Consider the following 25,604-nt stretch of genomic DNA (forward strand, 5'->3'; position numbering starts at 1 on the left):
ACTTTTACCAAACTGTATAGACTGTGGGAAGAGAAGAGTTTGACAAAAATGTTCTAATAAAAGCCCTTCTGTTTACATAATGCAATGACAATATGATGCATAAAGGGTTTCTGCCATGTGACTCTTCCTGGGACGGATAACCTTTCGGATTTAGACCAGCATGGGACAGTACAACTCTGCAGCTTTTTAAGATGGGGTGAGGCAGGTTTAATTGCAGGTTTTATAGAGTGTTGAGTTAAGTTTCACTAGCAGTGGTTATGGAGGAAGCTGTGGATGTCACAGACTGGCCAGTATCTGATTTCTATTAAAAAGGCCAATATCATCTCAACAGTGTGAGTCAGCGTGGGTTTCTGCTGCCCAACGAAGTGCTTCTTTGATTGAAAGACAGATGTGTGTGTGTGTGTGTGTGTGTGTGTGTGTGTGTGTGTGTGTGTGTGTGTGCGCATGAATGTGTGTTATTGTTGTATTATATGTTGATGTGTCAAAGAGGCACTCTGTATTTTAACTCAGTTTGTAGTCCTCAACAAATAATATCTCTATCAGTATGACCAACTCCATACACACAGATCCAAGAATGGTAATAATAGAACAAGGAAATGTGTGAGGCGAACAGTTCTCAATGCTTGTGCTAGACTGTGTCATTTCGGGCACAGCAAGGGTGTGTTTGTTAGCTAAAAAGACTGAGCATACTTTATTTGCACAAAAACAGCAGCTTCGGTGAAACTTGTAAGCATTGCTTTGGGAGGATGACGACTACAATTTGGTGATTTAACTTTTGTTTCCCACTGCGATGAGCTGGGGCTCCACAGACTCCCACTAACGTTAGCTCTGCAGGGTGCCACACAGGAAATACACTTCTGCTGAACCTGCACTTCTCCAAGTGTCTCTTCCCCACCACCAAACACCCACTGCTCTGCACCTCGAGGGCACAAACTCACAGAAATGAAAGTTTATAAAGTCATGACTTAGTCAATCCCAAGCAAAGGTAATACATGAATGTGATACTCTGGGGATTTGTACTGCATTTGTTTTTTAACTTTCCAATGTCAAAACAAAACTAAATTCTTTTCATCAATTTGTATCATACCTTTGTATTATTATTTCATACCTTGTTACATATGTTGTGTTATATTTCCCTCCTCTTCTCTGTAAGGATATACAAATCTAATGATAATTGTGTTCTTAATCCGACATATAATTATAAAGATAAAATACAACACATGGCCACTCTGTAACGCTATACTGGGGAATTAAGTCTCAGCTCCCATGGAGCTTGGATCCTGCCAATTGCTGCAATTATATTCCAACAATACATTTACATTGTAGCTTTTCTTTATCTATAAGTATGTCTCAGGAGTGCCTCATTTCCGAAATAGTCTTCATATATTTAATCTATGCAGTTATTTTCGTTATCTCTAATTGGCCTCTTGTGCGTTGCTTAACAAAGATCTAATGGATCTCCACAGCATCCTTGGTTGAGTGGTTGTGTGAATTGTGTGCAATTGCATGTCTGTGTGTGTGTGTGTGTGTGTGTGTGTGTGTGTGTTTGTGTGTGTGTGTGTGTGTTTACACGCTAAGATTAGTACATAAAGTTTGTTTTGAATAGACCCATGTGAATACTATCCATGCTTGTGTCATCAGTGATGAACACAGAAATGTTTCTCACACACTCAGTGGGATTCTGTGCCTGTGGTTGTACACAGTATACTGTAGTGTATGTGTACATGTGTGTTTAACTTGATAGGGCGGGTTTTATTGTATTTGATATGGATGATATGTAACATACAACAACACACACTCAGTGTAAAAATGGAAATTATTCCTGATATAAAACTTACCACTGACGAAAAATGAATGATACTCATTAGCTCTTTTACTTCACTAGCACTGTTAATTAGGTGTTTGCACCCTTGGATGTATGTGTAATCGTGTGTATGGAATAGGCTGCAGCAGCTGAGGATGATGGGACGGAGAGAGGAGGAGCAAGAAGAGAATTGGGGAGGCTGTAAGACGAGAGTCTTGATGTGTACTTGGATCGTGCCAGGATGTCTGACTCTGTCTGTAGTTCACCTGCGCTGGTCTGTCATTCACACACACATTCACAGAGGCAGATGCACGCTACAGTAACACAACACAATTCCAAGGGCAAGCATGTAGCATTTCTCTTTCTCTATGTCTCGCACTCTCTCTGTGTCATACCAAAACACATGCATAACATACACCTAAATCACAACTCGCTGATTTATAGAGGGGTTTATCTCTTTCTCTGTGACCCAGTAACCGCTACCCCTGCGTGTCCCCCCTCCCCTCCCCCCTTCTCCCTCAGCTGTAACACATGGTGGGACACCCTGTGGTGAGGTGTGTCAGTTGAGGAGTGATTTAGCGCTGCTTTTCCCCAACCACTGCTGAGACACCTGCCCCTGGAATCCTGCAACCCACACACACACACACACACACACGCACACGCACACGCACACGCACACGCACACGCACACGCACACGCACACACACATTTCTATGGATACACACAAATACATTTCTACATGTGCAGGACAAACACATTCACATAGTAGTTCAGCACTACCATAACCTCCTCATACACTAATACTCCACATTACCTGAGAAGACCTCATTTAGCAATTTCCTCAAAGCTGTGGATACCAGCTCTGAGTGGATCATGAACTTAGAAGTTCAGTTAGGAATTCCTGAATTATCTCTACCCACTTAATCCTTTCCAGAGGTACCCAATGCAAGCTAGGACTGGACAGTGTCCCAGCATGCATGGGGTTCAAGGGAGGGAAACACCCCGGAGCGTTCACCAACACCACCTGATCACATTCTCACTAGAATCCAACCAAAACACAGAACTCACATTATTAGCTATTATAGACCCAATATAGGCACAACATTGTAGCCAAAGCAAATCCCAGAACTTTGGGATAGAGAGTTATTCCAGAGACCATCACTTACTGCAAAAAAAGCTTACTTCAGCTATGTGTTTAGCATAGACTTAACGACAGGGCAGACTGAGTTGAGGATGTATTTTTTTTATTTTAAGATTGAGCCACCATGACAACTTCTTAAAGAAAGTGGATATGTCTTCCTACTGTAGGACGTGATATTTTTTGTTATGTAGCTAAATAAAGTCACATCCAAGGTAAGATGTTTAAATTTTTTTTTATCCACTAGATGTGCTTTTCCGTGACAAAAAAATTAAACAATTAGTGGCTACTGTTCCAGGTAACAAGTCTAAACAATGTAACAACTAATTATTCACAAGTGTTCATTTAGAAGAGGCTCTTGGTTTAGGGATGTTTTTTCAGTAGCTTTCAGGTTTTTGTGGTTATTTGGTTGCTTGATTTTTTTTTTTTTAATGAATGATAATAATTTTAATGATAGAGAAAAAACTACACAATACAAGATCAAATTTGAACAAACCCACACACATCCATGTCTGTGACTTTTAGTATCTTGCTGTTGTTTAAAATTCTTCTCATTTGTTTGCTCTCATCAAAGAATGCCACAGGTTAGGAGCGTCACCAGGGAACATAGCTAGGCATCAAAAGAGATAGGGCTAATTTGAATGCTCATCACTGCAAGTGGAAGCGCCTGTGACATTGGCATGAAGCTGTGAATGTGATTATCATTTTGTTATACGAAACCTTGATCAAATTGCGTCTCATTTTGTCCCCCGCGGCATGCAGGAGAATCCTATTAGCCACCCCGGGCATCGGCTACACAGAGGAATTCTTAGACCTTAACAAATATATTGTGACCTTACCGCATCTGTCACAGATTATAGGGGATGCTCATTTTCAAGGTGAGAACAGAGGAAGAAAATGAGAGACATGTGAAATATTTTCTTTGGTGTGACTTAATGAGATAATGTAAGGTGTGCTATTTGGAATATGGTATATTATTGTCAAGTGAAGTGGTCTGAGATGAGTAGTTTGAGAAGTACTTTTAGCTGAAGAAGCAGTTTTATTTTCTGTGTTATTGTTTTCCACCTGTGGCCCTTCTGATCGCTGCTGCTTGCAATAGGGTTTTCTATTGAACTTCAAATCCTGTCCCAACACACATGCTTCCATTTCAAGCTTTTAAAATGTAAGAAATGCACATTTTGAAAGCATAATATGAAAAAAAAGAATATAGGAAATATAAAAGGCTTTATGAAGAGTTAAAAGTCAAGGATCAGTTTTTGCTTCGGCAGAACAGTGGAAACTAAAAGTGGATAAAATTGTTATGGATCATGTCCATGTTTTTACGATAGTTTATATTGTCTCCTGTAGCAACAGATGCAAACCAGACTTTTGAATTTCAGACTGCAGAGCACCAGTGCAGGGAAAATCAACACTAAGTTTTGTTGATCAGATATGAATTAGGGACAGCACAGAGAGAGGGAGAGGGAAAACATGAGACTGGGTAAAATACGTATATTAAATTCTTCAATTGTATCCTGCTATATAGTCCCCAAACAATGATGATGGGTGAGGACTAGACTAGTGAAAACTAGTTTTCAGTTGATGTTGTCTGAAGTGAGAGGAGCCTGGGGGCTCTTTAACATATGGTAGCAGCCACGTACTGAGACTTGTGTGTTGTTGTCTGTGAGCATATGCATATACCGGTGTGTGTGTGTGCCTATCTGTGTGTGTGTGTGTGTGTGTGTGTGTGTGTCCTTCAGCCATCCTCAGGTGTTTCAGCAATGAAAATGTTCTTTCCCAGTGGGCCCCGCTACAGTTCTTCACCTAGAAATCAGCAGTGTAGCTTCTCCCAGACTGGGGACTCAGTGTCAGCAACCATATGGACACCTGTATGAATTATATTAGACACAAAGAGATGAAATTGAAGAGGTCATTCCAAAAAATAGAAAATAAAGATTCAATGCATTCACTTGCATGCAATATCTTTTTTTCTTTTTTTTTTAAATTGAGAAAATGCAGAAATGTGTGAATATAATGGTGAAAAAGGCTTCTGAAATAGCATACACATTAGACACATTTGGCTTCATGCTTAATTCCAGTCCTAAAGACTTCACTTATAGTATTTAATTTAAATTAAAATCTGTATGTATTAAGTCATATGTATTTATGAAAGGGTTAAGGACAGTGTAGTTGTTTGCGTTTAGGTGCTGTCTTGCATCAATGTGATAATAAAAATGCCTCACGTCAGTTTCTTCATTTAAGTCTTGCCGACTGAGCACATTGAGTGAAGTAGGTCACCATTTTTGTGTGTGTGTGTGTGTGTGTGTGTGTGTGTGTGTCCAGCAGCATAGTAGATGGCCTATTTACTCTCAAAGTGTAGAGCGTGTCCTCTCTGCAATTGATCAATACAACTTTCCTGGGGCACAAATAGAGGACCTGACACACACACACACACACACACACACACACACACACACACACACACATACTCTAGACACACATTTATTTATTGTTATTGAAAGATGCAAATGGAATCGGAATAACTACATTTTACTTGTTTTATACTGTACTCCTATATATAATAATGCTACTTTAAAATTTAATTTCAGTAACAATAGTTGTATAAGTCCCCTAGTTGCCAATGGGATGTCAGGGATTCAAAAGATTCCACATCAATTTTCCCATATCAGATTGAAAAAGGTTACATGGTTGCCACCGGTGACTTTTGTTAGAGTCACACATGGGATTATGGTACAATGGTCTGTTAGACTCTAAATCTCCGAGATGACAACAGCTAGTGTGTTTGTGTGTTTGGTGATACATGGCTGGTTATCAGTTGCATTCAAAGCCGCACAATAGTTCTGTAAAGGATGAGTGGAGGCAAATAAGGCTGTTTAGGTTGTGCAGTGTGTTTCCAAGGGGTGTAACAGTGGAATGTGTGTGTGTGTGTCTGTGTCTATCTGTCTGGGTGTTTGCATTTGGGCAAGTGAGAGGGCATGAAGAGGTCAGTGCCATCTTCACACACAACACAATGCATGCATAATCCACTCTCTCTCCCTCTCTGTCTCCCTGCTCTTCATCCTTCATCCTCTCTTCCTTCTCCATCTCCCCGCCTACATTACACACACACACGCAGTTTGAATTAACAAAGTGATCAATATGTGATTTGAACAGATATGTAATAATGACAGATCATGTTGTGATAAAGTCTCCCCCACATCAGTTAAATGGAGTGGAATTAACATCACTTCAGTGTGTGGTGTGTGTGTGGGTGTGTGTATGTTTGTGTGTGTGTGTGTGTGTGTGTGTGTGTGTGTGTGTGTGTGTGTGTGTGGGTGTGTGTGTTTGGAGAGTGTGTTTGTGCTGGTTTGTCCTGTATTTTCTCACTGACCTGGCTGATCTCTGGAGTGTGGAGGGTGTAGGAAACAGTTTTTTGGGATACAGCAGGGACTTGAACCATGCCTGTCTGTGTGTGGGGGGTTCGTACAGGGCTCACCCTGTTTTGCCCCAGTTTATTGTCCTTCACACAACAGCAGCAAGTTTAATAAAATTGCTTTTTCGCTTATACTAAATTTGTTCAGTTTTAAAGAAGGACACCACATGTGGTATGCTTCCATACTGTCATAATGAAATTCTATAAAGAGAAACAGTAGTACTTTTTAAAAAGACATGCATTGAGCTAATTATTATAAATAATGTAAAAAAAATATGATTTCAAATTTTAGATTAGATTTATGGTATTATATTAATTAATTCATTGTATTTTTTTTTAAATCTCAATAAACCTGAAAGTTAGAGTATCTTGAGATATTGTAAATTAGCCATGCCCCTCATTGTTTTTATTAGATTTACATGATCTCAGGCTAACACCACAGTGCAGGAGCTCAGTATAACAAGTGTGTTCTGCTAGACCTCTTGATGGGTTGATTTTGCTTATTTCCTCTTCACTTTTGTAATCTTAAAAGAGAGAGATAGTTCGGTTGCTTTTCTTTTTTATCATGAAGGTTAGACTGAAATATAATGGCCACTATTTGCTGCTACTAAAATGTAATTTACTGCCGGTGGAACACTTTGGTTAAACTGCTTGTTTGATTATGACATAACATTAATCACTGGCATACTGCTCATCTACTGAGTATAATTGTGTTTTAATCTGGAACAGAATTTAAATCAATTTGTTTGTGGACAACATGTATAATTTTGGAAACAAACACAATATCACAGGTTGGTTGAATCATGAAAACCTTGACGCACAAAAAACACACACACACACGTATTTGGTCGGTTTGAATGATAATGTGCTTGTGTGGCTTGGAGTGTTTTTACTAAGAAGCATGTGTTTCCTTTCTGCTTTCCTGTCTGCTACAATACATGTAATGTAGACCTTCCTCATCTTGTACTTCTTCCTCCTCTACCACCTTTATTTCACCTCCTCACATCCTTCTCCTCCTCCTCTACATCCCTTCATGATCCTCTACTTCCTTTCTTCCCACTCTTGTCCTGCTCATCAGGCTGCTTTATTATGCAAATCTCTGTTGGATCAGATCACTTAATTAGGGTTTACCATGCCAGTTTGCATGCTCACACGCACATGCACACACACGCACGCACGCACACACACACACACACACACACACACTCACACACACACACACGGTAACTTTCTTTCACTCAGACATAGACTGCTGGTAGCTGTGTGGTATAATGATTAGTATTCTGGACTCTGTGTCTCACACACACACACATACACACACACACACACACACACACACACACACACACACACACAATGCATTTAGGCAGCAGAAGAGTCTCTTTGAGTGTGTATAGATAAACAGATTTGAATAGCAGGGTCTCTCCAGGCCATTAGCCTGCAGTTAGCATCACAACCTCTTTTCTGGCCCTCTACTGCAGCTGATGAAGCCAACTGCTTCATTTCTATGGCTGCTGAAAATGCACCCTATGAGATCATGGCAATGGTAAAACTAAACTTTGCGTTCAGAAATTGATCTGATGACCCCTTTTTGGTTGCTCTGAACACAGATGAGTCCTGTTGCTCCTGTTCTTATCACAGAGCCGGTGAATTGTTAGTTTTGGTGAAAAATTTGAAATAAGGTTGATTTGAAATACAACAGGGAGCTGTAATCGTCCGGAAACATAGGATTGGTACGGCAATATTGTTACATGTTTAGCCATGTAATTAGATTTGTATTTCTAGAATAAAAACAACAATAAACATTTTACAGTCTTGTAATTCCTCAAAGTGTGCAAGGAAGTTCAGAGTAAATTCAATGTTCATGTGTCACTGATAAGCTCATTCTGTGAAACAATGCAAAATTTCTCTGAGAATACGGATTTTTTCCCCCCTTTATCATAAACACTTGATTTACAGAGAGTACCCGTTTCATAATATTCCAGCTTGGCCGGATAGATTTCAACAGTTACTGCAGATTGTACAGTCATTCTGATCTCTAACAAATCAATAAATAAACCGCTAAATATTTTGAATGTTGCTGATAAATCCCACCTGATCATTTCTATAACTCATGCTTTGCCAGCAAAGGACTGAAACAACCACAATATAACATGATCATCAATTATGACCTTAAGAGCAGAGAGCCAATTACAGGCATTAAGAGCAGAGAGCCCATTACAGGCATTTTGTTATATTCTGATTATCTTTGGCAGCTCTCATCAGAATTACTTAAAAAGCTTTAGTTTGGACAGTTACTGGCTTTGGAACGCCTGCAGATGTACAGAATAACTTCTCTGCTCACACTGGCAAGCGACAGCACATTGATTCACCGTACTGACATACGTATAAGCTGCAATATGTTCGCATTGTGATTATGATGGCAAATGACAAAATAATTGAACATAAGAGAGATGGAATGCTGAGCAATTTGCCGCAAGACACAACCTATCAATTTTGATGATTGCTTTCATTTATATTTCTGACAAAAAATGAGTTCATTTTATTGGGTTACGGACTAATTGATTGGGATTCAGCATAATAGATTGCTTTTTCACTTTGTCTGTAAGAGAGAACTGAAGCTTTCAGTATATCGTGTTTCTGTGATGTATGTGCTGGTTATTATAGCCATGTCAGGGTCAAGTCTTCCAGGATTAAAAAAACGTAATGCAGTTAACAATCAGTGTGTATTGTGGCTGCCAAATTTCAGTGTCTTTGAAAATTTGAAAATATTCCCCAAATCATTACGCCATTCAACAGTTAAACTGATGTGACGGTGGATGCAATGTAGTCATTTTAACGTTGTTGAAAATGTAGCTATGCTTGCATTTTTATTTACTGGTACTTTTTGTAAAGGTTTCATGATGGCTTATTTTTAGCCAATGACACAATTGTCAGGCAGTGAACATTCCCCACCAAAATATACCATGGTTTCATTAAAAAAATGTTGACCTTCCAGATTTCTGTAGCTTGTTCTTGGTTGGCCCGAATGGGATTTCATGGCAGGGGGTGTGATGTTTACTGTTGCCATGTTTCCAGTAACATTACAAATGGCTCCGGATAAGACCGCGAGCCAAATGCCTAAGCTGTCAAAGTAAATAACTTTTCCATTTCAAAGAGAGCTATTCTAATTAAGGAACGAAGGATGGAGCAAAAGAAAGAGAATGGAAAAGCCACAGAAAAGAACTGGAGGAGGGTGGGCAGGAGGAAGGGGAGGTTGAGACGGAGGAAGATAGAGAGGGAGGAGAAAGGGAGTGAAAGTCATTGGGGTCTTGTTGGATTGAAAAAGAAAAGAGGCGGAGGTGGTATGGAAACAGGGAATCAATTGTTGGGTTTTGCTTCGGCTGCAGCCAGATGGAGCCTTGAAGTGTGCGAGAGAGAGAAAGAGCGAGAGATGCAGAGCAAAGCTTTGGGGTTAGGCTGACACAAAGACAGGAGTCAAAGGAAGACTTTCTCACTTTCCCTGTGTGACACCCATTAATTGACCAGTAACGATTCATGTGAGAAGTAACATGTTGGGTGTAATCTTCGGTCACATGATGGTTACGCTATATTCTATGAAAGGCTTATCAATGTTTCTAATTCGGTTATAATCATGAAATGGATTTGTGATTCTAAAGGTGAGGTCATTTATTCACACAGTGACCGTGGATGTTAAACATGTTTCCATTACTGAGCTTTGTAGCTCCCAACTTGTGCAATTTGGAATTATCGTTGCATTTGGATCACCAATTTAGACAATAAATGATATATGTTGTCTCGTAAAGCTTTGGAAATCGGTCTCATTCAAAAGATGCATAGTAACAAAATCTGGTCTAACCAAGGTCAGGTCAGGTTTTCAACTAACATGTTGTAAAAAAGGAGGGGCTGCATGTATGTGACCACTAGACCAATCTAGCAGCCATGCTAATTATTGATGAGGGTCTCCAATGACCCAGACTATTGATTGAGCAAATTGCAGCCCCAGTTATTTTACAACCACCATATCATGTGTCTGGTGCAGCTGTATGTCTACACATGTGCACTGTGAGCGCGTGTGTGTGTGTGTTTGTGTATAAATGTGTGTACTGCTCTTTGAAAGTGAATAAACAGATTGTGTTTCAGCTGTCATTATGTAGAACGTAGCAAGACATTGTGTTAGACCCCTGTGAGTGTGTGAGTACTGCAAGAGTTTTGTGTTTTTGTGTTTGTGTGTTTCAGAGAGAGATGTGTGTGAGTGTATAACAAAGGACTACTTACAGTGATACAGTGATACAGTTCTACATGCTGTTCTTGTTGCTGGTACTCATTTGAAAATAAATAAAAGATGATTCAGCGGGGATAACCTTCATATTTCTGTCTTTGGCAAAGATGTCATTTTCTCTCCATTTCTCTAGGCAGTGATGCTCTTGTGAACACACACGCACAGACACGCACACACACACACACGCACACACACACACACACTCACAAACACACACACACACACACACACACACACACACACACACACCTTAATTAATCACACATCTAAAGAAATGCTGTCTTTCCTCTACTGGGGCGTGCGCACACACGCACATATGCACACGCATATATGCGCACACACACACACACACACACACACACATTATCATACTGTCCACCCCTACACGTTGCCCTACGGTTCTCCACTAGATGATTAGTTAACCTCCTGCGTGTTGAATCTGATTTTACCATCAGCCTCCGTTAGAGTTGCTCTTTATCCTGGCAGACACACACAGGGAATAAACAGAGCCTTTATTATCCTTTTCCAACTGTCATAAAGACATTTTTAGGATTTGCGGTCAAGGAAATACAACATATCACTATACTGTCATATGAAAAGCTCATGCTGTAAGTGCAGCTTTGGTCATTGATTTTTACATTGAAAGTTTATGGGATCCTCTCTGTGCCTAATAAGTTTCACGGCTGTGTTATGCACTGCAAAGTCCCCATATATTTTTATCTTTCAAGTGGAATTGAGGCTGGTTTTTATAGTTGATGGAGTGTTGATCTGCCACAGTCATACGCACAAGTCTAGTAACATGTTTCGGCCATGTATAAAGAATAGGCTACGTCTGGTGATATGCTATATTTTCTTTAATATTAAAACATCTATCCTTCTTACTACTACTACTACTAGTTTTGGTGTAGCTAAATAAATATAGAACACATTCCTTTGTACTACCTCCACTGTTGTCCAAAAACTATTATAATATAATCAATATAGCCACACACTTGCACAGGATGACATTACAATGAACATGCCTCATGTACTGTAGTTTGAACTCCCAGTACCACACATGAGCAACAATTCTCAAAATGTGTATTAACTCAGAGCAAAAATAGTCAACAAATGCACCATTTACTCCTGAGTAATGTTGGCAAAAAATAATTACAATGCCCAGCTGTTTAGGGTAATGATTTTGCCCCATTTGTCTCCCATTTTAAAGAGTAACAATATTCAGTGAGAACCAATGGGCTCGGGGCTGACAGCCACAGACAGATTTGAAAAGTCTACATTTCTAAAGCCTACAACTTCACATTTTGAGATTAAAAAAATTGTCTTGTTCTGTTTCATTTGTCTTCATTTTTATTTTTTATTTAAGCAATACAAGAAAAAAACACATCCACAATTAAATAAATGTGACTAAGGACATCTGAATATGAAAACTAAAAGAAATCTTGCCAACAGCTTTCCCTGTGAATGTTAATAACTCCATCATTTATTAGTTTCTAATGCGCAGTAAGACCAATGTCAGGAGAAGTGGCTTCAGACAGCAACTAAATGGAAACAGATCCAATTGGACTTGAGCCCAGTAGTTTGACTGTCCGATGAATATTTGGTGGTGTCCAGAGGTGAACCTTTAGGGCCACTTTTATGAGATGAATTCATTCTAACTTTTGACAATTTGTCCATTCTTCTGTTTTATATTCCTTGGGCATTTCTGCTGACCCAGTTGATATCTTGCTGCTTCTGTTACCTGATTGGCTAGGAGGTGCTGGCTGTCACATCTAATTTCCTGGTTTGTCCTCCAATCAGGGTGGTCTGTTTTGTGTGTGTCAGCAAGTGTTGTGGTTGTCATTCCAGCAGTAGGATTGTATTGGGCTGTTTATACCCGCTCCACATTCCATTACTCACACACACACACACATACACACACACACACACACTCTGTAAAGGGGAGGTAGAGGAGTGTTTAGTGCAGCATGGGACTTTGGTGTGCCAGTGTCAGTGATGGATATGGCAGTAGTATCAGCAGTGTTGGCTTTTGCAGAAGTGTGTTGTCCACCACTGGGATCTGTCAGACCTGTTCTGCTGAGCCCACACATTCTGCTGGCTTGCTGCTATTGGTGCTAGCCATTTTTTTAATCAAGTGTGTGTGGATGTGTGCGCATTTGTGTGTGCGAGAGAGAGAGAGAGCGAGAGAGAAGCTTTTTGTCTGTGTATTGCAGTTAATGTGTAATGGCAGTAGAAACACCTCAAGTGCTTGGAAGTACAGTACTGTTGGTGTAAAACCCTGCTGTCTATGGGCAGTAAAATGGACATTTACCATCGTGGAGATAAGCTTTTTGTAGGCTTCAATCCTTTGTATACCGTCATCAAGTGTAGATAAGATGACAACGGTTTCAACCTGTGATAGAAGAGGAGAAAAGACAATACAAGAGCGCAGTGGAACTAAGTTGACAGAGAAAAGAGAAAAAAAACATAAAGGAAACTTATGTTTGATGTTTCGTCCTACACAGAAACCCAAACACACATACGCTTACACATGCAATACACTTTACACAGGTGGAGTGTCACCCTACTTACACAGATTGCAACAGATTTGTGGTGAGTAGGAGTTAAAAGAGCTGCTGAATGCAGATTTAACACCACAGATATTTAAAGAGAACACTCCTTTTATCTGAGGGGACCATTTGCATTATTCATGTTGTGCCTTTTGAGAGATGAAGAGAGCGAGAAATAAAGACAAAGACATTTCAGAGAATTATTATTTTGTTTTTTACAAGCAGTCAATGGGTTCTTTTTACATTAACAGCAGATTTACATTCACTCTATTTGCATTGTTTACATATGTCTGTGTGTGTGTTTGTGTGTGTGGGCATTAAAAAATAATAATAATCCCCATTTTTTTTCTTTTCTTCCTTGTTGTAGGTGCTCCGGCGAAGAATGCAGCTATTAGATAGCTATTGATGTGCTAATTCAGCGTGACACTCAAGCATCTGTCTGTGTTCTTTTGTCTCCAGTGTGCAGGGCGGGCTTCTACAAGTCTACGCTTGGAAATATGGAGTGTTCAAAGTGTCCGCCTCATAGTTTGTCCCACCATGAGGGGTCGCTGCACTGTGGCTGTGAGAAAAACTACTTCCGTGCTGAGGGAGACCCTGCGTCCATGGCCTGTACACGTAAGTGTGCTTTTACATTACAATTAGCTCAACATTTGGGGCTATGTGATGAGGAGTCAGTTGCATCCTGATGTCATTCAGGGTCCTCCCTTTCCTTACCTACTCATGTTATTTCTATATCAGATATCCAGGAGGAGAAACCCTCCGATGTGGTGTGGGTGGGCTGTTCTCATTAGCCCATAAAACATGCAATGAAACCTTTCTTAACCTTGCCTTGAAGAGATGCTGCAACCCATTCATTTAGCTGTCAATGAGTTTAAGTGTCCTATAATGGTGAACATGCATTCAGCTGCCTTTTACACTGATTTTTGTGCAAAATAGTTTGTCCATGCTTCATATTGTTGTAGGGATAGCTACATGTACAAGACAAAAAGATATTTGACTAAAAATATTTTGCGTACACTCAGTATCTATACAAGTTTAAGAGGCTTGTATTGTTTTTAGAGTGTATTATTCTAGTCAGAGGAATCTTATTCATAGTTTGAGTCGTACACATAATTCAGTTAAGGATTGTTTATCAATTCATGAGTAAAAATAGCTTTTTAACCGATAAAGAGGGTCAACATTTGTTATTACTTAAACATCACCAAAGCCATGTTTGCCCAAAGACTCTCTCTATCACCTTTTCTACTCCCTGCATGATTCCCTTTTGTCTCCCTGTGAAGCAAATGGATTGCAGATGCAGATGCCTCCTGCGAGGCTTCCAAAATGCATTCCCCATAAAACTATAAATCACTGCATTCCCTGATGTCAGGTTATGGATACATCCGTTACTGAATGGGTTAGGAAGAAAAAAATGATCTTGCACCGTGTGGAGAACAGTAGAAAATACAAATCAACGCCCACAGCCATAGACAGATTCTAATTAGAAAGACAGTCCTGTCAGGTCCCTGTTGTGATTATCTCAACGCCATCTTGTCAACTAGGCAAATTTCACCTTATTGGGACGGATTGAACGACACCAGGGCTGCAAATGAATAGATACGTTTTTAGAAGATAATGATCATGATTATACTTTTAGCGGTGGGATAGAGGTTGACTATAATTGACTGTGGAAATTTGAAAATGTTGGCAAGAAAATAAGGACGCAAAAACTCTAAAAACAACGAAATACTACAAAAAATACCGTCAGCTATATGGTATTTCCTGCTGTATTCAACATGGGACATTTGTGTAACAGCCGTCATAATAGTGTGTTAAGTATTGTATGTCTCCCCCGAAGAATCTATTAAAAGTGCATCAGTGTATGCATCCCAAAGCACCTCCTCCAAACTAACACATTGAGTGTGAGTTTGCCTTGCTGACCATCACCATTGCTGTAACTTTCTGAAAGACATGGTGAAATCGCTTTTTTTTCAAAAATGTACTGAGCTCAAGTGAAAAGTATTAAGCTGGAAAGAAGCTAAAGAGAATTGCTAAAACACACGTCTCTTTGTGAGGGACTGGAGATTAAGCACGTATCCTGAGTTCTTATAAACCATAATTATTGTCACATGTTAATCTTGATGCCAATTTATTATTTTGACATTTGGAATTAGTTTAAATTGCCTGCATATGTGCATATGCATGCCTGTGCAGCTAATATATTATATGAGTAACAAGTTTGATGTGGTCAAGGGAGTAAGCTGTAAAGGTGAGCCAGAGGACTGTCAGGGTCGGATTAGTATTGGAGAAATATAGCCTTATCCCAGATTTCCACCAACTTCGGAATGGCAGCGAGTCGGCCCCGCTGCGTGTTGGCTCTGCGCCCGCTGTCCGTCGGTACCCACCAGGTCCGGATTTGTTTCAGAACGGCTGCGGCCATAACTGACTGCTGAAGTCACAAGGAATCACGAGATCTCGCAAATTCACGTTTGGAATGCACGTTTGTGCTATAACAGGATGTACTTTCTATAAACAGAACCACAAAACCTAATGACTCCGGCACCGTTCCGGAGCGGATCCGCAGCTGTTCCGCAGTTGGTGGAAATAGGGCTTACTGTACTTTAAGAATACACAAAGTAGGGTATTATTTGCATTGTTAATAACGGAGACCTGTTTTCTCTTGAGGTTTTGACAAATGATTTGGTCTTCATTGTTTGACTAGAATTGACCGAGAGCCCCTTGAATGTTAGCACTGATCTCAATGGTTGAGATATATTCCACAATTATTTTGAGATGCGCTCCTGTTTGTACTCAAATTTCTTTCTGATGATAGTAACAGGATGCCAAAAGTTTCATTTTGTGATTTCTGTTGAGGCCGGGGAGGAGACATTGAAATACAAAAACTCAAAAGCATACATTCTGTTCTTTTATCAAAAGTTTGGTAATAGTAACTGAAATGGCCAAATGTAATAGCCTATAACATAGTTTGTCCCTTCATTGGGTCCTAATTGTATCAAACTTATTTCATGTTCATTTTTTTCCAACATTAAATATATCTTAAGAAGTAACATTTGTGAGACTTGCAGATTCCCTGATGTCATGTTCTGATTTTCTGTTCCAACACCAAAGCATTTAGGGTATTTTCTTCTGCTTTCTCTCTTACACAGTCAAAGACTGCAATGCAGATTAGAAGACAGGAGCGATGCATAGTTTGGGAGTGAAGTAAATGCTTGTCAAGTCAAGCCCACCAAACAAAACACTTTATCTCAAGACACAATCCACTAAGCCCACTTCCCCCTCTTCCTGCAACTTCTCATCATAGTTATTTGGCAGTTTGCTTTTGTTCTTCATGTAATTACAGTCATAGCAATTCTGGAAAAATTCAGTGAGGTCTGTTTGTAATACAGTTTTAACTTTAATATGCCAATCTCAGTTCGACAGTCTTTTTTTGTGTCTTGCACTTTTCTTCTTTTCCTGATCCAAAAGAGAGCAAAACACACATTCTGTCATGCATACAAAGACACATATTAACCCTGATATTACCATATTAAACTGCAGCTACAGAGATTGTGTAGCATTCATTACAGATTTTTTTGAGTAAAGATTTCTAAACATGTACACAAAGTCCCCGTTAAGTGTAATCCTGGGAAACTCACTTCCCAGAAAAACACCAAACTTTTAATACACATAAATTCATCCATCACAATGTTTTGGAGAACTCCTTTTTTGAATAATGCTATTACTTTAAAGAAAAATCTTCAATTCTTGAAGTTGTGTGTATCACTTGGCATACTTGACTCTGCTGCTAAATCTAATTCCATCTAATGTCAGATTTCTGCTTGACGTGAATACAACTTCCCCTCTCCTTTCTTCGCTCACTTCTCTTTCTTATATCACCTTTCTACTTGTTACTATTCTTTCCACCTTATTCCTACCCAATTCAAACATTTCTCTCATTGTATTTTTCTAATGACCTCATCCTCCTTTTCCTACCAGGACCCCCTACAGCTCCTCGAAATGTGATCTCTTCGATCAATGAGACGTCGGTTATCCTGGACTGGAGCTGGCCTGAGGACACTGGGGGACGCAAGGACGTCACGTTCACTGTCTTGTGCAAACGCTGCCGTGGTGGAGCGGCTAATGGCAGTAACGGTGGCAACCTGAGCTGCGAGCCTTGCCGGAGCAATGTTCACTTTCTGCCAAGAGCCAGGGGCCTCCAAAACACCACAGTGACGGTGGCCAACCTGCTAGCCCACACTAACTACACCTTTGAGATTGAAGCGCTGAACGGTGTGTCATTGCAAGCACCCAAGATGAGGCAGTATGCCGCTGTCACCATCACTACCAACCAAGCTGGTAATATGTCACTCATAAAAGATGGATTGATGGATAAAGGAATGCACTCAGATAATCAGACCGATTCTAGACCACTCATATCAAAGCACAGCTTTTCTTTCCAATCAACCACTACACCAGTAGTACTAGGCATAAGGAAAGGGTATTTAAAATTTAGCTGTGGGTAAAACTGCAATTGTATAAATGAAAAAAGAATATTGCTACCGAACCATGGATAATATGCAAATACCTTTCTCTATACTGCACCTTCTTTCTCCTTCTACTTCTAAATACCCTTATCATATAGTACACTAGCCTATAGTTAATGTGCTCTGAACATATGCACTACAACCATCAGCCCTGGACATTTACAAGACGATCCCAGGCTCCTATGCTCTTGTTTAACGACTGGGATCAAATGTCTTCCTCCTTCTCAAAAAAAAAAAAAAGATATACAGTATGTATATATACACCTTGATCTTTCTGATTCTTAATGTGAGGATGGGCACCTAAAACTCCCATCAATCTTTTATAAAAATATTTCTCCACGCGTCAAGACCTTAGATGAATAAGTAGTCAAAGGGTAGGGGTGTTGTGAAAATTCCAAGAGTAAAATAAATTTAACTGCAGTTGAAAGTGCCAAACCTCAGAAATCCCTGACTCTAGTAAGGAATGAACAAAGGTCTGGCTGTAGTACATCAATTATTTCTTTTCTCGCTCTATTAACTATTCACTTACACTGTTTACCTTTGTGTTTGGTAATGCTTTGTGTCAGCCTTTCAGGGTTTGTTTTTTCTGTTTTCCTATCAATCCTTATCTGTCTCTTCATCTGGATCTGGACAGCAATATTTTTACCTGTCACATTTTAAACCCAACCCAAACCCTTCTATTCTCTTTTTTAAATGTGTTTTCTCTAATCTCTGTAGGGCTTTTTTGGTTCCAAACCTTGGTAAGTGGTTTAGCACATAGAAGGTGGTTTTTGAGCTGAGTGAACAGATGGGAGTTCCCTCATAAGTTATCATACAGCGAGGTCAGCCCATCACATTGTTTATGATTGGCAGATGCCAAGAGCTGTGGATTTAAACAGAGTGGTCGGAGTTGGAATGTCGTGAAGCGTTTTGCTTTGTGCCCTTTGTTTGTTTTAATTTGGAGTCATGGCACCTCCTTGTACCCATAGACAGTCAAAGAAATGGACCAACAGATCCCGTTGCTCTGTACGGAGATCAGTGAAGGATATTAGAGACACTTTTCCGGTGAGTTCTGAGCGTTATAGCACAGCCTCCAACTGAGCTTGACGACGTTTTAAGTCTCCCGGTAGCTGTGCCAAGAGAAATCTCAATAATTTCCAATCTTGCAGAGAAGGAGAGCGTAGGTATATGTAAGAAGATAACATAGGCACAGGATAACTATTGCTAACTAAAATATTAGTCAACATTAGTAATTAAACCTAAACAGCTAACGTGAGTCGGAACTGTCTGCGAGCTTCTCCTGACAATACGTTGATTTGTTGACTTGCTGGGTTATGACACAATCGTTAGCCTATTTTTACAAAGACGTCTGCTACAGAGCCACAATGTGAGTTACAAGGAAATGGAGCCTTTTACACATTGTTGTGTTTCTTTAGAAATAAATAATGGACAAATAGAGTCTTTAAACGCTTCAGATGTAAAGTTATTTGCTGTCAAAGAGACGTATAAAGGAATGACGGTCAATGGAATGCCACCAGCGGGTGAGTGCTTTGTAGCATTAAAATGGCGCCATAGGAGCTACGCTTAGAGAGGAGAAGCTTACCCCCTTGTTTGTACCGGCTTTGTTTCAAGAACATAAGAGCTGCCTTGATTTACAGGTTACCATGGCTGCATTGGCTATAATCAGGTACAATCAGTGAATCACTCAGGACTAGTCACATTGTTGTTAATCAAGGCAAGGTGTAATTAAGAAGATGTTTCTTTCTGGGATTAGTAGGTACAATGAGGATCATACCGCATGTAGCTCTCCAACAAGAAAGACTCAAGGGCAAACATACACTCACTGTCAGGATGGATACACTCAATCAAATATACGTCAACTCTCTGAGAAGAAGACCTGTCACTGTGATAAATATGCAAATGTAAAGGTGTTTTGTACCACAATATACGGACAGATGTCTGCTGTGCTCTCTGTTGTCACACTTTGGCTGTATTAAAAGTGACAAGGTCCAGGTATGATCTCTTTAAAGTGACAGGGCAGGGATGAGAGGTAAATATAGATTTTGTGTGTATGTGTGTTTGGGTATGTGTGTGTTTGTTCACGTAAAGTACGTGCACATGTGTCTAGGCTGGAGATAAGTCAGGCCTCAAATTATATTGGTATGAGGGAAAAGGGCAAGAGGGATTAAAAGCTACACATGTGAAGTAAAGACAATCCAAATGAAAAAGACAAAAAGGTTTTGCACTGCTTTGGAGTCTGTTATTAGTAACCATTATAATCTTTGTGGTTATTCAGGTGGATTGTCTCCGCGATTGGCATATTTATAAGATTTGAAGAGGACCTATCTTCACAAAGAGGGCTGTGCGTGCTCTGGATTTTAAAACCCATCTTTAATGTTTGAGCAATTATCAGAAGAGCTTCATCTTTGACTAGAGAAGATAAAGAACTGAAGAAGCAAAAAAAACACACACCTTACCACCATACCCCACCTCCCTACACCACACACCCGAACAGTCCTCTCTCTCTCGAACAAGTATCTCAGCCTGCAGCTGCACACTCTCCATCAGCCTTGAGAGTCACAAGGATTAGCGATGTCAGTGCACTAGCCACACCTTTCTATACACTTTCTGTCACATAAACACATAAACAAACACACAAACACACACACATGTACAGATGCCAAAGCTGTTAAAAGCTGGATTAAGTGTTTCCCTGGGAAGGAGCTGTGTGTCCTGGCTGTGGTGTCAAGGTGCTGTCAGATAGCCCTCCTCCTTCCTGCTCCTTTGCCGTCCACTGAACTATGCTAAAAACAGAGTAACTGTGATCCACATTTCGCGTAGTCTAACATCAACAGTCTGAACTGGAGCGGAACTTGGCAGCCTGACAGGAGAAAGCACAGGGACATACAGAATAAAGCACATACGTGCCTGGGCCAATCACTTCTTCACCTGTTTGGATGTGGTTGGTGACCCGACTGAAACACAGAAAAAACATTGCTTCAATATTTCATCTTCGTATGGGTTCACATGTCAATGATGTCTTCCTACAAAAGTTGAGGTAGAAGAAAACAGGAATGCAGAAAGAGAGAGAACAGATGATAGGCAAGTGTGGCCCATTGGGCAGCATCTCTTTTAATTGAATTATAGTGTTTCTACCAATAAACTACTTCCAATTATTGACCAATGTTGTACAAATACATGTCTTCCAACAGCTGTGTCATGCCCCGCCCATTACAGGTGAATGACAATGAAGGCCAGTTTTTAAGGCCATTATGGGCCTGGTATGCTGTCGCAGTTTTACAGTTACACCACAGAGAGAAACAGAGAGTGACAGCAAATTAAGTACTTGGCAATAGACATGCAGAAAGAGAGATAGAAAGAGAAAGAGAGAGGGAAGCAAGAAGAGGGGAAAGGAGGAGGAGAGGAACTTGAAGCTGCCTCCAAGCAACCCAGACACAGTAAATCATAACCACCATAAACCACAGATCCAATAAAAAACACAGCCTCACCCGCTATCAGAACCAGAGGGAGAGGAGGAGTGGAGGAGCAGGAGGTAAAGAAACAGATTCTCTTCATCTGGATTCATTACAGGAGAAAAAATAACTTCCCGCGGAAATACACGCGAGGTTAGACACGGATAGACGCACACGCACACACACACACACACACACACACACACACACACACACTGCTATAGAATCGCAATCAAGAAAGGCTTGAACATTTCAAAGACAAACATGTTTTTTCCTGTGGTCTAATAAAATTAAAAGTCAATGCCTCCAATGCTGGGCTGGCCCCGGAGCTGCCTGGCAATTAGAGAGCAGTAAAAAAGGGAAATGAGAAAGGGAGTGAACAGAGAGACAGAAAGAACGAGGGAGGGAGGGGTGCAGGGCTTGATAGATGGAGCGATGTGTTGAGTTAGTACATTGGGACCATGTGAACTCCCCGAGGCAAGGCGAGGCTTGGGTGAAGGATTGGCGGGGATGATTGGCAAGGGAGAAAGCGCCATGCCATAACAGACAGGGACAGCAGTGAGAGAAAGGGGAAGAGATGGCTCGTACGGTTTCAAATTAAAACAGGTTTCAGAGAAATGCAGAGGAGCAATAGTTGCTACAAAAAGGACAAAGCAGTGATGCATGTCCATACGGCATTACAGTGTACTGCAATCTAAGCAGGAACCAAATTTTATAAACGATTGAATGGAAGTTTGATATTCTCACCAGCTTCAGAAACGTTGTAACTAATTTGATGAAATGACTCAGTAATTCCTTCCAGAATCATACATTTCAAAACTTTTACTATGTCACTTGATGCTTGCTTGACAAAATAACACACCTCTAACATAGTGATTCATGACAATTTCCTTTAAATAGTAAAATACGTTTTGTTATTGATGAGTTAAAACTTAATCAACTGACCTAATCACGATCTACTCCATAACCCCCACAGAGGTGAATTGCAGATGAGAGTACTATATGTCTTTGAGCCTGTGTCTTTGCATGGATTTACCAACCAAGTGTTTGTGTACATTGTCTCGTTTCACCCACCAACCCTGGGCCACGGCCTTAAATGCGGCCCCACTGAGCAGCAAACTGAATTGGGCTAACAGGAACCATGCACAATTGCCAGGATGCAACACCGGAGGACTGAACTTTTATTGAACCTCTCTTTGAAGGAACTCATTCTCTCTCTTTCACTCTTCTTGTGTCTGTCTACGTCTGCTACCCAGCACCCTCCCAAGTAACAGTGATCAGAAAGGAGAAGACATCTCGAAACAGTGTCTCCCTGTCCTGGCAGCAGCCAGAGAGACCCAACGGCATTATCCTCGACTATGAGATCAAATACTACGAAAAGGTTGGTGCAAAATATAATATTATACATAATGCTTTACCTCATGTGCCTTTGAGCTAGGTAGAATCGTTACGTGAAAGGCATAGTTCAACATTTTGGGAAACACACTTTTTTGACATTCTTACCAATAGTTTGATGAGACGATGGATACCACTGTGATATCAGGCTACTAAATAAAAGGGCCTTTTTACAGTAGCTTCAGCCAAGCTGGCGTGCGCAAATGTGATATCATGAGAGAGCCGTAGCTATTTATACTTGCGCATGGTGATCGCGACACTGGTTGCAGTCTTCTCATGAACAGAGCTGTTGCTAATGAGCAAAGTCTTTCCGACTTTGCTATTTCTACAGACAAAAATCTCTTGACTTGGCTTCCTCTTTCTGTTTTGTTGTGCGCCGATGAATTAAACATAAATCCTGGCGGGCCAGCAAGATCTATGTCATTTTGACATCATATTGACACGCCATCTCGGGTGCGGCTAGTATAGCACACTTTTAAGTAATTTAAGAACAATATCTAATCCATACTATTAACAGTTAACAATAACCATTATTAGTTAGCTTTTTTTTGTACCTTTAGGCAGAACCGGGTTAGCTCTTTCAACCATTGATGTATCAAAGAAAACTGGATACAGTTTAAAGCTTGCAAACCTTTCTTTCCTATTACATTTTCTCACTGGGCGCGTGTGCTGAACAAATGCGGTTTTCTCACGTGTCTGCATATTTTGGGCCCATTGAGCATGCTCACCAGAATCCAGCTGACTTCCTGTTGGTTCATCACACACATGAATGTGACAAATAGACTTTTATCTAATAGATGAACTCCTGATAAAAAAAAGAGATAATTTTGGGGTGTTCTTGACACTCAGAAAAATACATTTAAAGTTTTACAGCTTCTCTTGAAGTCAAAAGTCATACAAAAAATCCCATTGATAGATAGTTTTGAAATTTTCAATCCCGTTTTCCACATACACAGAGGAAGGTTTGGGGTCACTGTTAACATTTTAGGCATGAAACTGATGTTGCCCAGCACCTCCTACTATAACAAGCCAACAATTTTATTTCTTGTCCTGTGTCCTCTCATCCCTTCTCTCATTTCCTCTCCCCCCATCTTTCTTCTCCACTACTTTACCTCCATCCTCTTTTCTTCTACTTGTTTTTCTTTCTGTCTTCCTTGTGCTCTGTACTCTTCCCCACCTCCCCTTATGTTTACCTCTCATCTCCTTTTTTCATCTCTCCCCCTATTTCTCATCCTGTCCTCCTCTCCTCTTCTCTCCCTAATGGAGACAAGTTTTATGGCAGACAGTAAATGCGTCTGTGGGGTTGCTCAGTCCTCTGTGAGGGAAATTAGTGCAGAACGAATTACACTGGCTTTCAGCACCAATGCTGTGCTATGGTTGACATTTGATGGTGAAATTAGCCGTGGATGCAAGTTTAATCACACCAATTCAGCGTGTGTGTGTGCATGTGTTTTTGTGTGTGTGTGTGTGTGTGTGTGTGTGTGCGTGCGTGTGTCCCAGATCCCAGTTTGCTTGAATGCCAGCAGTGGCCCCTAATCTCTTGATTAGTAGGCCAACAGAGGCTGTTTCCTCTCTAAACTCTTTTCCTTGCTCAGCCATCCTTACCCAAGATGTTAAAACGGAAAAGAGCGAGAGGAAAAGTTAATGGGTCAGAGCTCACTGCAGGTCTAATTCTGAGCTTTTCAAGCTTTACAAATGTATATTCATTAAAAGAAGATAGGGGAAAGAATGAAAGGGTGGAGTCTTAGGAAGATCTATGCGACAGCATATGTATTGAAAAACTCTTGGCCTTTGTGCTGATCCCTGTTAATCACATCATCTCTCAGGAATTACTGGAGACACTCAGGGCAGGACACACAAACGCACACACAAGGTCCCAGAGGAATCTCCGCAACAGCCATACATACCCACAGATTTCAAACCCAAGACAAAAGGCTCTTCCATGCAAAAGAGCAAACTGGGACAACCACGGGAGACCCCCATAACAGCCCAGGATAGAGGCCTCTTCGTGTGGCATGGTGAGGGCCTCTAGCATGCCAAGGATCAAGGCCATAGAAGAACAAGAGTTGGAGCACCAATTCCCCAGACCAAGACCACACCGTGACTCAGTTATGAGACATAAAGAGAGGCTTTTAGAGACACATATACTCAGACTCACGCAGCTATAATTGCATGTACACATAAACAGGATGGGGAAACAGAATACAAAAACAGGCCGAGAGAGATTAAAAGAGAGCTTTTAGCAAGATGTACAGATTTGATTGTGGTTTTCTCTGTCTTTATTTACACAAGTTTAAAACAGACATACACAGTGTACATTATCATGTAATCCAATAGCAATTTACTGATGACTCTAGCTTCTCTTATTGTAAAAATGTGAACATTTCCCAAACAACCACACAACATCATTCAAAGCCAAAACACGTCTTGTGTACTAGATGAATTACTTTTAGACAAATAGATTTCTGATGTCAAACCAATGGCCGACAAGGAAAGCCATTATAGTTACGTTTTCTTTGTAGGGTTTAAAAGTCAAACAAGACTGTATTTTATTTGTATAGTTTAGGGCTTTTCTAGTGGGAGCTTTATGTGAGGCAGAACACAAATATTCAATATATCAATAACCGTAGCACATAAATAATGTTGAGTCATTGTAGGCTCTAGTAGGATACATTTCCTTCAATGTACATGTCATCTGTCATACTTTTTAAAGAACATTTCCACTGCTAGATTTTTAGCTTTAGAGGAAGTTAAATGTATAAGGAAAACACAATGAACTGATGCACTGACAGTCGCTACAGTACAATACACTGAAACCGAGTGAGAATAATGCCATAAACTCACAAATAGATGTAATGACCACATGGTCTGATAGATTCTAACTAAGCCAAACTTAGACAAGGCCAAGATACATAAACACAGTTCTGATGACAAATATGAGTTACTGTAGGAATAATATTAAGTAATACAGTGACATCGGTTCGCAGCCGAGTGTGAAGCGGCTGGGATGAGGATCAGCACCTCAAAATCTGAGGCCATGGTTCTCAGCAGG

The 25,604-nt window shown here is 40.4% G+C and overlaps 1 protein-coding gene across 7 annotated transcripts in view; it reads left to right on the plus strand.

The window, feature by feature from the left end:
• The window catches only part of epha3 (eph receptor A3), a 96,824-nt gene that overhangs the window by 36,059 nt on the left and 35,161 nt on the right, over window positions 1–25,604 (plus strand). For all 7 annotated transcript variants that reach the window (XM_034885106.1, XM_034885107.1, XM_034885110.1 and 4 more), the window contains 3 exons: window positions 13,642–13,797; window positions 17,158–17,517; window positions 22,414–22,538. In XM_034885106.1, the coding sequence (XP_034740997.1) occupies window positions 13,642–13,797; window positions 17,158–17,517; window positions 22,414–22,538 (641 nt within the window). The remainder of the gene's footprint in view (window positions 1–13,641; window positions 13,798–17,157; window positions 17,518–22,413; window positions 22,539–25,604) is intronic.

The sequence above is a fragment of the Etheostoma cragini genome, chromosome 11, assembly GCF_013103735.1.
Source record: "Etheostoma cragini isolate CJK2018 chromosome 11, CSU_Ecrag_1.0, whole genome shotgun sequence".
Classification (NCBI taxonomy): Eukaryota; Metazoa; Chordata; class Actinopteri; order Perciformes; family Percidae; genus Etheostoma; species Etheostoma cragini.